The sequence below is a fragment of the Delphinapterus leucas genome, chromosome 15, assembly GCF_059928025.1.
Source record: "Delphinapterus leucas isolate spDelLeu-1000000601 "Yukka" chromosome 15, BTC_Dleu_Yukka2, whole genome shotgun sequence".
Lineage (NCBI taxonomy): Eukaryota > Metazoa > Chordata > Mammalia > Artiodactyla > Monodontidae > Delphinapterus > Delphinapterus leucas.
In genome coordinates, this window is record NC_143143.1 from 35,448,695 (window position 1) to 35,461,689 (window position 12,995).

The following is a 12,995-nucleotide window of genomic DNA, read 5'->3' on the forward strand; positions in this document are numbered from 1 at the left end:
AATATTTAAATGTAATATACAAAATAACACATCAGAGACATGAAATAATTTATGCTACCAGCATGACTTATTTTGGGGCAGACCTGATAGTAAAGCTGCTTTTGCCTTTTCCATGCAAAGATATCTTGTAAGATGAACTGTTAGATCCATTAGCATTTTTCAACCTTATCTGTGTGCGTTAGAAGTTTCTCAATAGTGTGCAACCAAAATAAAAATCTAATAAACTGCATGTTAATATAGGAATGCAGTTCCCAAAGATATTTAAAAATACTGAAAAGATATGTGTCCTGGTTTAGGCACGATTTCCTTCCATAGAACCCACCTGTTGCAAAGGGAAAAGAGTGTCTCATAGTTTCTAATAACTGAGCGTGGGAGAGTTTTCACTGGGGTTTGGGGAAAAGCTATGGACTGAGCAGGAAATCCAGATGAAAAGAGGAGCTGATGCATGTCTCTGGTGGGGAGGCATGCTTCCCGCTCAGCTCCTCCGCCCACCCCTTACTCTTTAGAAGCAAACTTCTCCATCAGAACTTTCTCCTTAGCTCCAGTTTCTCCCTCCTGAGGGCATGTATCTGACTTCTGGTGTGATCCTTGACCTCCGATTCTCAAAATCCTTGATCAGAGAGGACTCTTACCATCCTCTTCCAGAACAGAGCCTGTTTTCCAGGAAATCATCCTGCTCAGTGCAGCATATGCCTCAGAAGTGGACATACAGGGACATGCGCTCTGGAGGTGTCTGGGTCCCTGATGTGCTCTGAAAACATACCTCACTGGTGGGCTTCTTCCCTGCATTCAAAGGAGTTCAGATGGATTGGTGTTTATGAAGCCTTCATTTGGGGCGTTCTAGAGGCTATAACATGATCCCCCTCATCCCTGCACCGGCCCATCCAAGGTATTCACAGAAACAACCAGGGCTCCAGGGGCAAAAAGTCTGCATGGCCGGAAGTCCAGCTTCCTAGAACTTAAAACAACTAGGATGCTCCCAAATGAAATGTTGCAGCTTGTGAAGTGGCGAGTTCCCCTGTCTACAAGAATTTCTAACAAGAGCCTGGATGACAGCTTATCAGGGTGTGGTAGGAGGATCTATATAACAGGCAGTGTGGACAATCTTGCTTTTTCCTCCAGCAATAGGCTGTGATTTTGAAGAGGTTTGTAAAGAGGAGTGTGGGGCAGTTGATCACCTCCCAGTTTTGCTGTGGGCCAGCTTTGCCAGGGGCAGCCTTGCCCACTGGTCCACACTTCCAGTGGTGGCTGGACCAGACCCATGAGAGCCACCCAGAACGGGGACCAGACCTCTTGAGGGGCGAAGTATTTATGCCCATGGAGCCTTTGCCTTAGAGTGCTGGGGCATTCACCACAATGGAGGCAAATAACTCGGATCCTCTCATTTAAACCTTATAAAGTTAAAGAAACAGGTTTGAAAGGGGAACTAGAGCCAGGACTGAAGCTAGGTCTGTCCAAAGCCAAAGTTCATGCACACCAGGTGCTATGGTCTGAACGTCTGTGCACCCCCCTAATTCCTATGTTAAAATCCTAACCCCCAGTGTGATGGTATTAGGAGGTAGGTCATGAGGATGGAGCCCTCACGAATGGGATTAGTGCCCTTATAAAAGAGACCCCAAAGAGTTCCCTCAGCTTTTCCACCATGTAAGGACACAGCAAGAAGACAGCCCATCTATGAACCAAGAAGAGGGCTCTCACTAGAATTCAACCTGACCGTGCTGGTGCCTTGATCTCAGACTTCCAGCCTCCAGAACTGTGAGAAATAAATATGTATTGTTTGTAAGCCACCCAGCCTGTGGGATTTTGTTACAGCAGCCCAAACAGACTAAAACACTTGGCTATGCTGAACTATGTCCCAACGCTCCTTTATTAAAGTTTTCCAAAAGGTAAAATAAATGCCTTAAAACTCTTCCTCTGGACACTGTCTTTAGCCTGCACACCCCCATTCCACATGAACCATCTATCTCTCTGCAGCGTCACTTCCTAAGACTGTGCCACTTGCAGAATTTTGCGACTCTGGCCTTCCCTTTCACTGCTGAAAACACTGCTCTTGTCCTCCCAAGACCTCGGTGCAGGTGTCCCCTCCTGACACTCGGACACATCCATGGCCCCACATCTCCCAGGGGGACCCAGGTGAGCCCTAACTTGTAACCTTCATCTTTGGCTGTTCCACCCTCCTTAAAGCTGCTCCCATCCGGGATGGCCTCCCTCTGCCACCTTTGTCTCCCTCCTGGCCCCTAACCCTCTGCTCCAGCTCCTAGGACAAGCCCTTCCCTGGACCTCTGCCCCGATTCCTGCTTGCAGCTGCTCCAGGAACACTAATGTGCGGTGCCACTCTCACAAGACTCGGGGCCTTCTGGCAAATTTTTCATTGGGGTTTTTGAAAATATGTATTTGCAAAAAGTAAGGAGCACATTATTCATAATGGCCAGAAGGTGGAAACGACCCCAGTGTCCACTGACAGATAAATGGTTAAAATGCAGTCTATCCATGGGAATTCCCTGAGAGTCTAGTGGTTAGGAATTAGTACTTTCACTGCTGGGACCCAGGTTTGATCCCTTGTCTGGGAACTAAGATCCCACAAGCCACGTGGCACAGCCAAAATAAATAAACAAATAGATAGATAGATTTTCAATAAATAAATAAAATGTGATCTATCCATACAACGGTGTACTATTAAGCCATAAAAAGAAAAGAAATTCTAATGAACCTCAGGAACATTGTGCTAAGTGAAATAATCCAGTCACAGAATGACAAATACTGTATGATTCCACTTATACGAGGTATGTGGAGTAGGCAACTTCGCAGAGACAGAAAGTAGAATGCGGGATGCCAGGTGCAAGAAGAGGGGGAACGGGGAGTTAGTGTTTAATGGGGACAGAGTTTAAGTTTGGGAAGATGGAAAAGTTCTAGAGATGGATCATGGTGATGGCTGCACAGCATTGTGAATGTACGTGATGCCACTGAATCGTACAATAAAAATGGTTAGAATGGTAAAGTTTATGTTATGTATATTTCACCACGATAAAAAAACTTTTAAAACGTCAATGTTAAAAAGAAAAGTAAGGAGCAGCATGAAGGGGCATTGAAGAAAGGGCGGGTGCCTCTGCTTTGGGGTGCCTCCCTCTAGGACATCAACTTTTCATAAACAGACTTTTGGAGAAATTCTTCTCCCCTTCCAGGACATTCTCTACCGCGACCCCAGTGTGAGCAAGTGCCAAATCCAGGAAAATAGGACCTCTCCACCCTCGAACGCCTGTGGCCTCTCTGCTCATTCCAGGCACAAGTATTTGGATCTGAAAAGCTGACAGAAGGAGATTTCAAGATGCTGTTTTACTTGACACATAATTCATTTTCTTTTTATGTAACACTTTACAGAAAATACTTTCACACACATGTGTTCACTTCACCAATCATGTGAGGTAAGCAGAGTGGGTCTTCCCATTTCCAGCGGAGGAGACAGGCTTGAAGAATTTAAGTGACACATCCAGGTCAGGGGGCTGGGGGACAACAGAGCTGTGAGCAAAACCATCCTTGGTCTTAGCCTGGTACCAAGTCCACTCTGGTTTGTTTATGGAGCTGCCTCAGACTTGACTAAGTCAGGTCAGGTAGGTAGACCAAGGTAGGTTCCTGGGGCTACCCTAGTTGGCTCTGCCCTTATCTGGTCCAGACGAATTTCTAGAGGCAGGAGTGACATTTTGCCTCACACGTCTGTTTCACTGGCAATTCAGGACTGTCACCGTATTAGTCAGTTTTGTATTTTGGCAGGTGACAGACAGTGCTTTAAAGAGAGTTATTGCAATTGTGCAAAAGTTACATTACAACAGAATGGGAGAAAATATCTGCAAGTCATTTATCTGATAAGGATTTGAATCCAGAATATATAAAGAACTCTTCAACTCAACAATAAAAAGACAAAACCCCCAGTTTTAAAAGGGTAGAGGTTTTGAATAGCTGTTTCTCCAAAGAAGATACACAAATGGCCAGTAAACACATGGAAAGATGCCAACATCATTAGCCAACAGGGAAGTGCAAATCAAAATCACAATGAGACACCACTTCATATCCACTAGCGTGGCTACGATCAGAAAGACAGATAATAGCAAGTGTTGACAAGGATGTGGAGAAATTAGAACCCTCATACACTGCTGGTGGGAATGGAAAATGGTGCAGACCCTGTGGAAAACAGTCTGGCGGTTCCTCAAATTCTTAAACATAGAGTTACCATAGGACACAGCAATTCCACTCCTAGGTATACAACCAAGAAAAATGAAAACATATGTTCACACGAAAACTTGTACATGAATGTTCATAGCAGCACTATTCATAATAGCCAATCAGTGGAAACAACCCAAATGTCCATCAACTGATGAATGGATACACAAAACATGGTCTGTTCACAGACTGAAATATTATTCGGCCACTAAAAGCATAAAGTACTGACATGTGCTACCACATGGAGGAACCTTGAAGACATTGTGCTGAGTGAAAGGAGGAAGGGGGCTCAAGGGGCCCCAGGGATGGGGAGTGAGGAGTGACTGCTAATGAGACAGAGTTTCTTTCTTTTCTTTTTTTTTTTTTTTTTGGCTACACTGTACAGCTTGTGGGATCTTAGTTCCCTGACCAGGGATCGAACCCGTGCCTCCTGCAGTGGAAGCCTGGAGTCCTAACCACTGGACTGCCAGAGAAGTCCCAAAGGTTTCTTTTTAGGCTGCTGAAAATGTTCTAAAATTAGATTATGGTGATGGTGGTATAACACTGTGAATCTACTTTAATTATTAAACTGTACACTTTAAATGGATACATTTTATATGTGAACTATATCTCAATAAAGTTGTAAAAAATAGCATTTTGGTTTTAGAAATATCTGGGGGAAATTTCAACTCTATCTATCAGATGGTATTTGGGAGTTGTTAATTTTGTTGGGAGCGATAACAGTATTATGGGATGGGTTTTACAAGTCCTTATCTGCTGTAGATGGAAAATGCTTTTCAGAGAAATCTGTGAGGTCCATATCCCTCACATATGCATGGAATCTTCCCCTCTCCCTGTCTCCTGGGGTAAGCCGGGGACCAAATAACCAAGGTAGGAATCATCCCACCCCCACACGGGTGAGTACAGGGCAAACTCAGAAAACATGGTGACACTTAACAGACCGCTCCATGGGTAAGGCTGCACACAAAAGGAGAGAGGTTATTTTCTCGTATGGGGTAGTCGATTGTAAGTCAGCATGTCAATGTTTTGTGCTGAGACTCTCTGGTGGAACCACACATGGGAACTCCCACATTTGAAGAAGTGAGTACAGACCAGCAAATGTGGCTGAGTGCCCAGGGGCCTTCTACCAGGACTTCAGACCCTCACGGGCACTCCTCACCTGGAGCTGAGCCTTACCTGTCAAAGGAAAACTGGGCTGGGGGAGGCAGCAGCATCACAGGCTTGAAAACCTTTTGGGAGTGAGTGATATTCAGAGTGGTGATTTTGTCACATTTATTCAAGGTCCACAGTTGAACAGGTACCCAAAGACATTAAGATTCAGCAATTATTAATTTCATAATCAGAAGACAGAAAACACACATACACGGGTTCTTCAAAACATACCAAGTAAACAAAGCTCTTATCTTAAGAGAGATTTCCTGTCCCAAATCTAAGGAAAGTGGAAATCTATGTTCCTTTGCTTTTAGGAGAGATCGTCTTTGACTAACCGAATTGATTCACTAGATGGATGTGGTCGGCTGAATCACAGTCCCCGCCAAAGAGGTCCACATCCTAATCCCTGGAACCTGTGAATGTTCCCTTACATGGCAAAAGGGATTTTGCAGGTGTGTTAAGGATCTAGAGATGGGGAGATACCTCAGATTATCTGGGTGGACCCAATATAATCATAAAGGTCCTCCTAAGAGGGAGGCTGGAGGATCAGAGTCAGAAGAGAAGGTGACGTGATGACAGAGACTGGACGGATGCATTTTGAAGATGGAGGGAGGGGCGCACTTTGAAGATGGAGGGAGGGGCCACAGGCCAAGGAATGCCAGCAGCCACTAGAAGCTGAAAAAGGCGAGGGAACAGATTCACCCCTCAGAGCCTCCAAAGGAACCAGCCCACCTGACACCTTGACTTCTACTCAGTGAAGCTGATTTCGGACTTCTGACCTCAGGAACTATAAGAGAAGACATTTGTGTTGTTTTAAGCCACTAAGTTTGTGGTCATCTGTTACAGCACCAAGAGGAAACTAATACAGATGTAAATATAATTAGGGAAGTTACTAAGAAACAACAGTGAAACTGGCCTGGAGAAAAAAAGGTGGTAACAGAATAAGGAATCAGGAGGCTCTGACCAGTGAGAGGCAGGGGACAGGAGTGAGATAACAGGCAGGCCTAACAATAAAGATAAACTCTTCTAACATCTAACATAATTGTTGGGAAAGGGACCTTGGATTAGATTCTGAAGGGCCACCAAATACTAGGAAGCAGGCCACTGGGCTCCCATTAAATCTCTCTCTGCCCAAAAGATGAGAGGTTTTGTCCACTGCATTCAAAGATTGCTACCGGGATCTCTGATTCAGGCAGGAATGGGCCCCAGGGTGAAGCAGGGGCCCTCAACTCTTCAATTACTGAACACCTATTTCTCCTGGCTGGGTGTGGGCTAAGTTCTAAAGCTAAAGTGATGGAAAATCGAGGTTCTGTCCTTAAAGAGCTTTTAACATATATAGCACAGTTCCCCAACCTTGGTACTACTGACATTTGGAACAGATAACTGTTTTGGGGCCATCCTGTGCACTGCAGGATGTTTAGCTACGTCCTTGGTCTGTACCTACCAGAGGCCAGGAGCTATGCTCCCTTCCCCCAAGTCATAACAACCAACGGTGTTTTCAGACGTTCCCAAATATCCTCTAGGGGGCGAAACTGCTACCAGGTTGAGCGCCACTGGTGAAGTCTACCTCTGCCTAGAACTTGTCAGAGGAGGCTTTGCAGAGCTGGCAACTCTTGTGAGATGCGAGAGGGAGTGGGGGCGGCGGGTCCTAAGGGCAAAGGGAACAGTGTGTGCAAAGACCTGGGGGACAGGGCTGCCCATGTGAGCACCTGTCCCTCTGTGGTCAGAGGAACCTGAGATCCTTGGGGGGGGGACACACAATAGCACAACCACAGCCCTGAGGTGGCTAGCAGTGACCTGAGGTTACTGATGCTTTAGGAAGAACGCTACCTGCACCTGTTTCCTGCTTGACATACTGCACCCACCTACCAAAAGTCTTCTCTAAACTGGGAGATCCACTGGCTTGCCCAGTGTGACTAAGAATTGTATACTGATTGGGTTATAACTTCCATTTTGAGAGAATGAGGGGTGGGATTAGATGATCTCTCAGGCCTAGTTCTAGGACTTTAACATTTTACATAAATACATTTTGTCATTTTTAGAAACTTCTTTGAGGTATAACTTACATATCATAAAATTAATGAATGTTTCAATGATTTTGGGTACTTGCTCTGAAATAATTCAGTTTTAGTATATTTTCATCACCCCAAGCATTTTGCTATTCTTAAAGCTACTGGCCTAAGTGAGAAAGGAAAGTAGGAAGGATTTCCTTTGCTGTCTTAGCAGTCTTGCTTCTTGTAGCTTTTCCTTATCACTATGGGTGGGGGGTTGCAGCAGCTGTGATTTTTCTTTTACCAAATCAAAGGTGCTTTGATATAAAAAGAACCTTTAGTGTGTGTGTATGTGTAATTATTTGGTAAAAGCACTAATACTTGGAGACCCCTGCCTCACACAAACGTGTCCATACTCCCACTTCATGCTTCCTTTGTTATGAACAGCCAGGAATGACAGGAAGAATATTAGGGGATTTACATTCCAATGAACTTCTGTCTTGAAATTCTTGCAGATCACTCATCTTTATTAAAGGAGTGTGTGCAATGATAAAGATTGTCTGGTATGACAGCAAATGTATAACTATATATAGGATTTATCCTTGAACAGATTTAGAGGATAAATAAAGCAGCAGGAGGAGATTTAACATCAAGGTGTGGGGCACATCTGCAGGATCATCCTGATTCTCCCTCAGTAGTGACTCCCCGCTCTCCAACAGACACCCCGGTGCTCTCTGACCCAATGCCTAGACCTTCCATCTCTTCCCCCATCATCGTACACGACCCCATGCACGATCAAGTCCCCTGTCAGCCTCTTCCCGACCGATGCCTCACCAGCCCGACGGGCACCATCACTCCTCAGGGATCTCGTTTTCTCCCTTGTAAGTCACGCAGATCGTCTTTGTGATTTACATGCAAGCGAGGGGGAGGAGAAATGCAAGTACCTTCTTCCGAACAGAGAGGACCCAGCCCTGCTTTCAGTCCCCATGGTGGAGTCTGTGATGCTGGTGAAGGTTTGAGCTCTGGCGAAAGCTTTTCCCACACTGGCCGCACTGGTAGGGCTTCTCTCCGGTGTGGATCCTCTGGTGCAGCTTCAGGGTGGACTGCCGCCCGAAGCAGTTCCCACACTCTCCACATGTGTAGGGCCTCTCCCCTGTGTGGACTCGCTTGTGTCTTTTCAGCTCTGAATTCCACGTGAAGCTTTTCCCACAGTCATCACATTTGTATGGTTTCTTCGCTGAGCGGGTCGGCTGGTGACCAAGACGTTGCAAACGGCTGCTCAGGTTTCTTTTGCTTCCCTTGCTTTTCTTCAGCTCTCTCAGTGGGTGGCTCTTCAGGGGGCCGCTGATGTATTCCAGTTCCCTGCAATGTCTCTGGTAGTGAGCAAATGGCTTTTGAGCGTGTGGGGGGCTGACCTGCCTCCGTGACAACCGGGGCTCACTCACAGTCGCCCCTCTGGGTTCGGGGCTCTGCAGACCATTCCCTTTGGGCCTGCCCACTGACAAGGTGCCTGGCTTTGCTCCTTTAGCCCCCTCCTGCTGTGGATTTTCCTTGTTGTCACTTTTCATTCTGGAGGCCTCTATAATTATAAAGAATATGTTTCATTTCTGGGCTTCGAAGAAAGAACCCAAGCAAAAGAGCTATGAGATACACGGCAAAGTTTCTCAAAGTGCTGTTCTCCACTTGGCAACTTGCATTAGACTCATCTGGGGCAGCTATCCACCAAGCAGGCTGCCCCTGCTCCCCCAAGGCTGCTGAGTTAGAATCTCTGAGGGATGGAACCTGGAAGTCTGCAGTTAACAGGGGGAAGCTGGGGTGATTCTGATGTATACTAAAGTTAGGAAACAAGTTCTCCAACCCCTCCCTCCTTCCTACCTTTGGGGAAAGGTTTAAGAAAGGAGAAATAGGGAAAAGTAAACCCATCAGAAATTTCAACATTGCAAATATACCCTCACTTACATGGACACTGACCACCACTCTCTTCAAATAATGGTAAATCCAGTAAGTGTGGTATTTTCTTCCATTATGAAGTTGATAGACAGCATATGTGATTGGAAATTGGGATATGGGCCAGACATTCACCCTCATTACAGAAACTCCACAACAGTGCTATTATCCAACAGGATTCCTGCCATGTGGAAGATCTATTCAGTATGGCAGCCACTAGCCACACGTGGCTACTGAGTACTTGAAATGTGGCTTGTGTGACTGAGAAACTGAATTTTTAATTTTATTTAACTTTAATTTAAATTCAGATTTAAAAAGCAGCCCACACAATTATGGTCAACTGCTCTTCAACAAGGTTGTCATGATAATTCAATGGAGTAAAGAATAATCTTTTCAACAAGTGGTGCTGAACAACTGGATTTCTACATACAAAAGAATGAAGTTGGACCCCGACTCACAACACATACAAAAATTAACTCAAAACGGATCAAAGACCTAAATGTAAGAGCTAAACCTATCTCTCTTTGAACAGAACAAAGGTGTAAACCTTTGTGATGGTGGATTAGGCAATAGCACATTCGGTACGTTACCAAAAGCACAAGCAAACAAAAAGATAAACTGGACCTCCTCAACATCCAAAACATTTGTGCTTCAAAGGATACTATCAAGGAAGTGAAAAGATAACCCACATAATGGGAGAAAATATTTGCAAATTATACATAAGGGTCTAGTATCCAGATTATGCAAAGAACTCTTACAACAATAAAAAGACCAACCCAGTTAAAAATGAGCAAAGGGGACTTCCCTGGTGGCACAGTGGTTAAGAATCCACCTGCCAATGCAGGCGACACGGGTTTGAGCCCTGGTCCAGGAAGATCCCACATGCTGCGGAGCAACTAAGCCCGCAAGCCACAACTACTGAAGCCTGCATGCCTAGAGCCCGTGCTCCGCAACAAGAGAAGCCACAGCAATGAGAAGCCCGGACACTACAACAAAGAGTACCCCCGCTCACTGCAACTAGAGAAAGCCCATGCACAGCAATGAAGACCCAACGCAGCCAAAAATAAATAAATAAATTTTTAAAAAATGAGCAAAGGATCTGAATAGACATTTCTACAAAGAAGATACACAATTGGCCAATAGGCACATGAAAAGATGCTCAACATCATCAGTCATTAGGGAAATAACTCAAAAGCTCCATGAGATACCACTTCATGCCTAATAGGATGGATGCAATAAAAAGGACAAAAAATAACAAGTGTCAACAGGGATGTAGAGAAATTGGAATACTCATAGACTGCTGGATGTAAAATGGCGCAGCCACTTTGGAAAAGTCCAACCTCAAAAGGTTAAACAGTGAGTTGCCATAGGACCCAGCATTTCCACTTCTGGGTGTACACCCAAAAGAAATGAAAACAGACATCCACACGAAAACTTGTACACAACTGTTAACAGCAGCACTATTCATAATAGCCAACAGGTGGAAACAACCCAAGTGTCCATCAACTGATAAACAGACGAAATGTCCACAGAGTGCAATATTATTCAGCCATTAAAAAGGAATGAAGTACTGACACATGCTACAACATGGATGAACCTTGAGCATGAGACTCCACCCTCTCTGGAATCAAATAAAAGGAAATGGAGACAGCATGCACACCCAGCTGCCTCTGCTGAGGCAGAAGGGAATACGTGTGGTCCACTTTCTTTAGGACCATGAAGGCCGTAGGTTATGAGGCGGGACCTCAGCCAGGGCCACAGTGCTTTCCTGCTGGATGCCCTAGGTCTTCTCCATTCATGAGTTTTGAGAATAATGAAATCAAAGTGTTTCGCTGAATGTAGCAAATCTTAAGGAATCTAGCTTTCTTGTAACCTTCTTCTCTAACCTGTTGACCATATCCTGTATTCACATCACCAAGACTGGCCAAAGTGTCACTTTCATTCAGTCAGAGAGACCACAGGACTGTGTGGAGCAGGGCCTGCAATTATACTGGCATTGTACCAGAGACAGATAAGGAAATGGACACGGACAATGTCACAGGAGGAGAAAGAGGCAAAACATAAAACGGAGAGGGTTTTTTTTCTCTAATTAGCAGAATCTTGTTTAGGTTCCTTCTAAACATGGGACCATTTTAAGTGACGAAACTCAGCCACAGCTTGAATGGAAGTTCATCAGTGGTCATATTTGGATTTGTCTTCACTATAAGTAGCTCTGAAAGGGACAGAAAAGTAGGCACTAGAATAATCCTGTGCACTGGATTCTCAAATAGTCATGAACAGAAAATGATAAAAGCACACTTTAGTAACACTACCATTCTAATTCGTGAAATTCGTTGGAGAATAAAGATCTACTATCACATACAATATTGAAAAAAAAGCCCAATACCTGGTCTATGGCTTTTTAGAACCATGAAATGCTTTGATGGAGATAAGGGGATGACGAGAGAGAGAGAGAAGAGGCACCGAGTGTTTACCTGTCTCAGCCAATTTGGGGGTTGGGTCCTGGAGGAGCAGGGATTTTTCCCAATGACGGGGGCTCCGCTGATCCTGAGATCCTGCCTGGGACGTCTCCTCCAGAGAGCTCTCCCTGGGATATCTGCTAGGAGTTTGCAGTTGAAAGTCTGGCAGTTCCTGTTCTCCAAGCTGGGATCCAGTTTTCTCCAAGAGCACCTTCTGACCCTCCATACAAACAGCCACCTAGGAACAAGCCCCATGCATTAGAGCACAACTCAAGGGCTGTCTGAGGGCAGCTTGACCTCTCACTGCTCTGTAATGACTGTTTTTCCCTGGAAATTTCTGATAATGGCCTGGGGGTCAACCTTGAGAGAGAATGCTGAAACTCTCAAAGGAAGCAAAGGGAAGGACGTGCAGAATGACCAAAAGGAGGCTGCTTCAAATCAGCCGATACTTCCTGTCCTTAAAGCTTGGGGCTTTCTCAAGGCCTGGAGTCAAAGTCATCAGAGAGCAGGCACAAATATATCAGGGTCAGCCATGACACCCACCCAGCAGGTTCCTACCCTATGCTCACTTGCCTCCCTGCTTCTGGAGGAAACAGGCCCCGTAGGATCAGGAAGCAGTAGGGTGGGGGCCACTAAAAACCACCCTTACCAATAAATTGTTTTGCCCAAGGCTCTCCTGGTAAGGAGATCTCAGTAGTAAGAGGATTGCCCTACCCCTGTTCCCTAACTGCTTCTGTTCACCAAAGCACATGATTGTTTGCTTCCTCCCTAGGCTCCTACTGCGGTCTGACTTGGGGGTGGGATTTGGAAGGAATACTAGCCAATTGAGCTGGAGTTTCCTGATCCAAAGGCAATATGCAAGACACTTCAGACAAGGTCTAATAAAGTTCCTCCCAAATCAAATTCCTATCCAGTAGAATGACCCTGCCTGCTATGAATCCTGACTGTAGAAAAACTTCAAAAAGAAAGCGTAAGGGGAGATCTGTCAGCAAAGTTTCAAGAGCCTTACTTGATCCTCTACTTTCTCACTGGAATGCCTGTGGCTGGGTTTTCTGAAAACCTGTTACATCTCCCTAGGAGGGTGGGGGGAGGAGGGTTCCAAACAGAGGCCAGAAGCAACGTTTGAAATTCTGGACTCTATCTAGGGAGGGGTCCAGGAACCAAACACTAACCAGATGAAAAAGAAAGATGAAAAAGAAATCCTGGAGACCACAGAAAGTACCCTCCTTAC

General features: G+C 45.2%; 1 protein-coding gene across 5 annotated transcripts in view; it reads right to left on the minus strand.

Annotated features, from left to right (window-relative positions):
* Positions 1 to 12,995, minus strand: part of ZNF174 (zinc finger protein 174) — a 47,446-nt gene that overhangs the window by 29,316 nt on the left and 5,135 nt on the right. For all 5 annotated transcript variants that reach the window (XR_016387834.1, XR_016387833.1, XR_016387832.1 and 2 more), the window contains 2 exons: positions 11,780 to 12,002; positions 1 to 8,937 (listed from right to left, as the gene is read on the minus strand). The exon at positions 1 to 8,937 is cut by the window's left edge. Coding sequence is in view for 1 of the 5 variants with exons in the window: in XM_022594677.3 (XP_022450385.1) it covers positions 8,336 to 8,937; positions 11,780 to 12,002 (825 nt within the window). In the remaining 4 variants the exon portion in view is untranslated. The remainder of the gene's footprint in view (positions 8,938 to 11,779; positions 12,003 to 12,995) is intronic.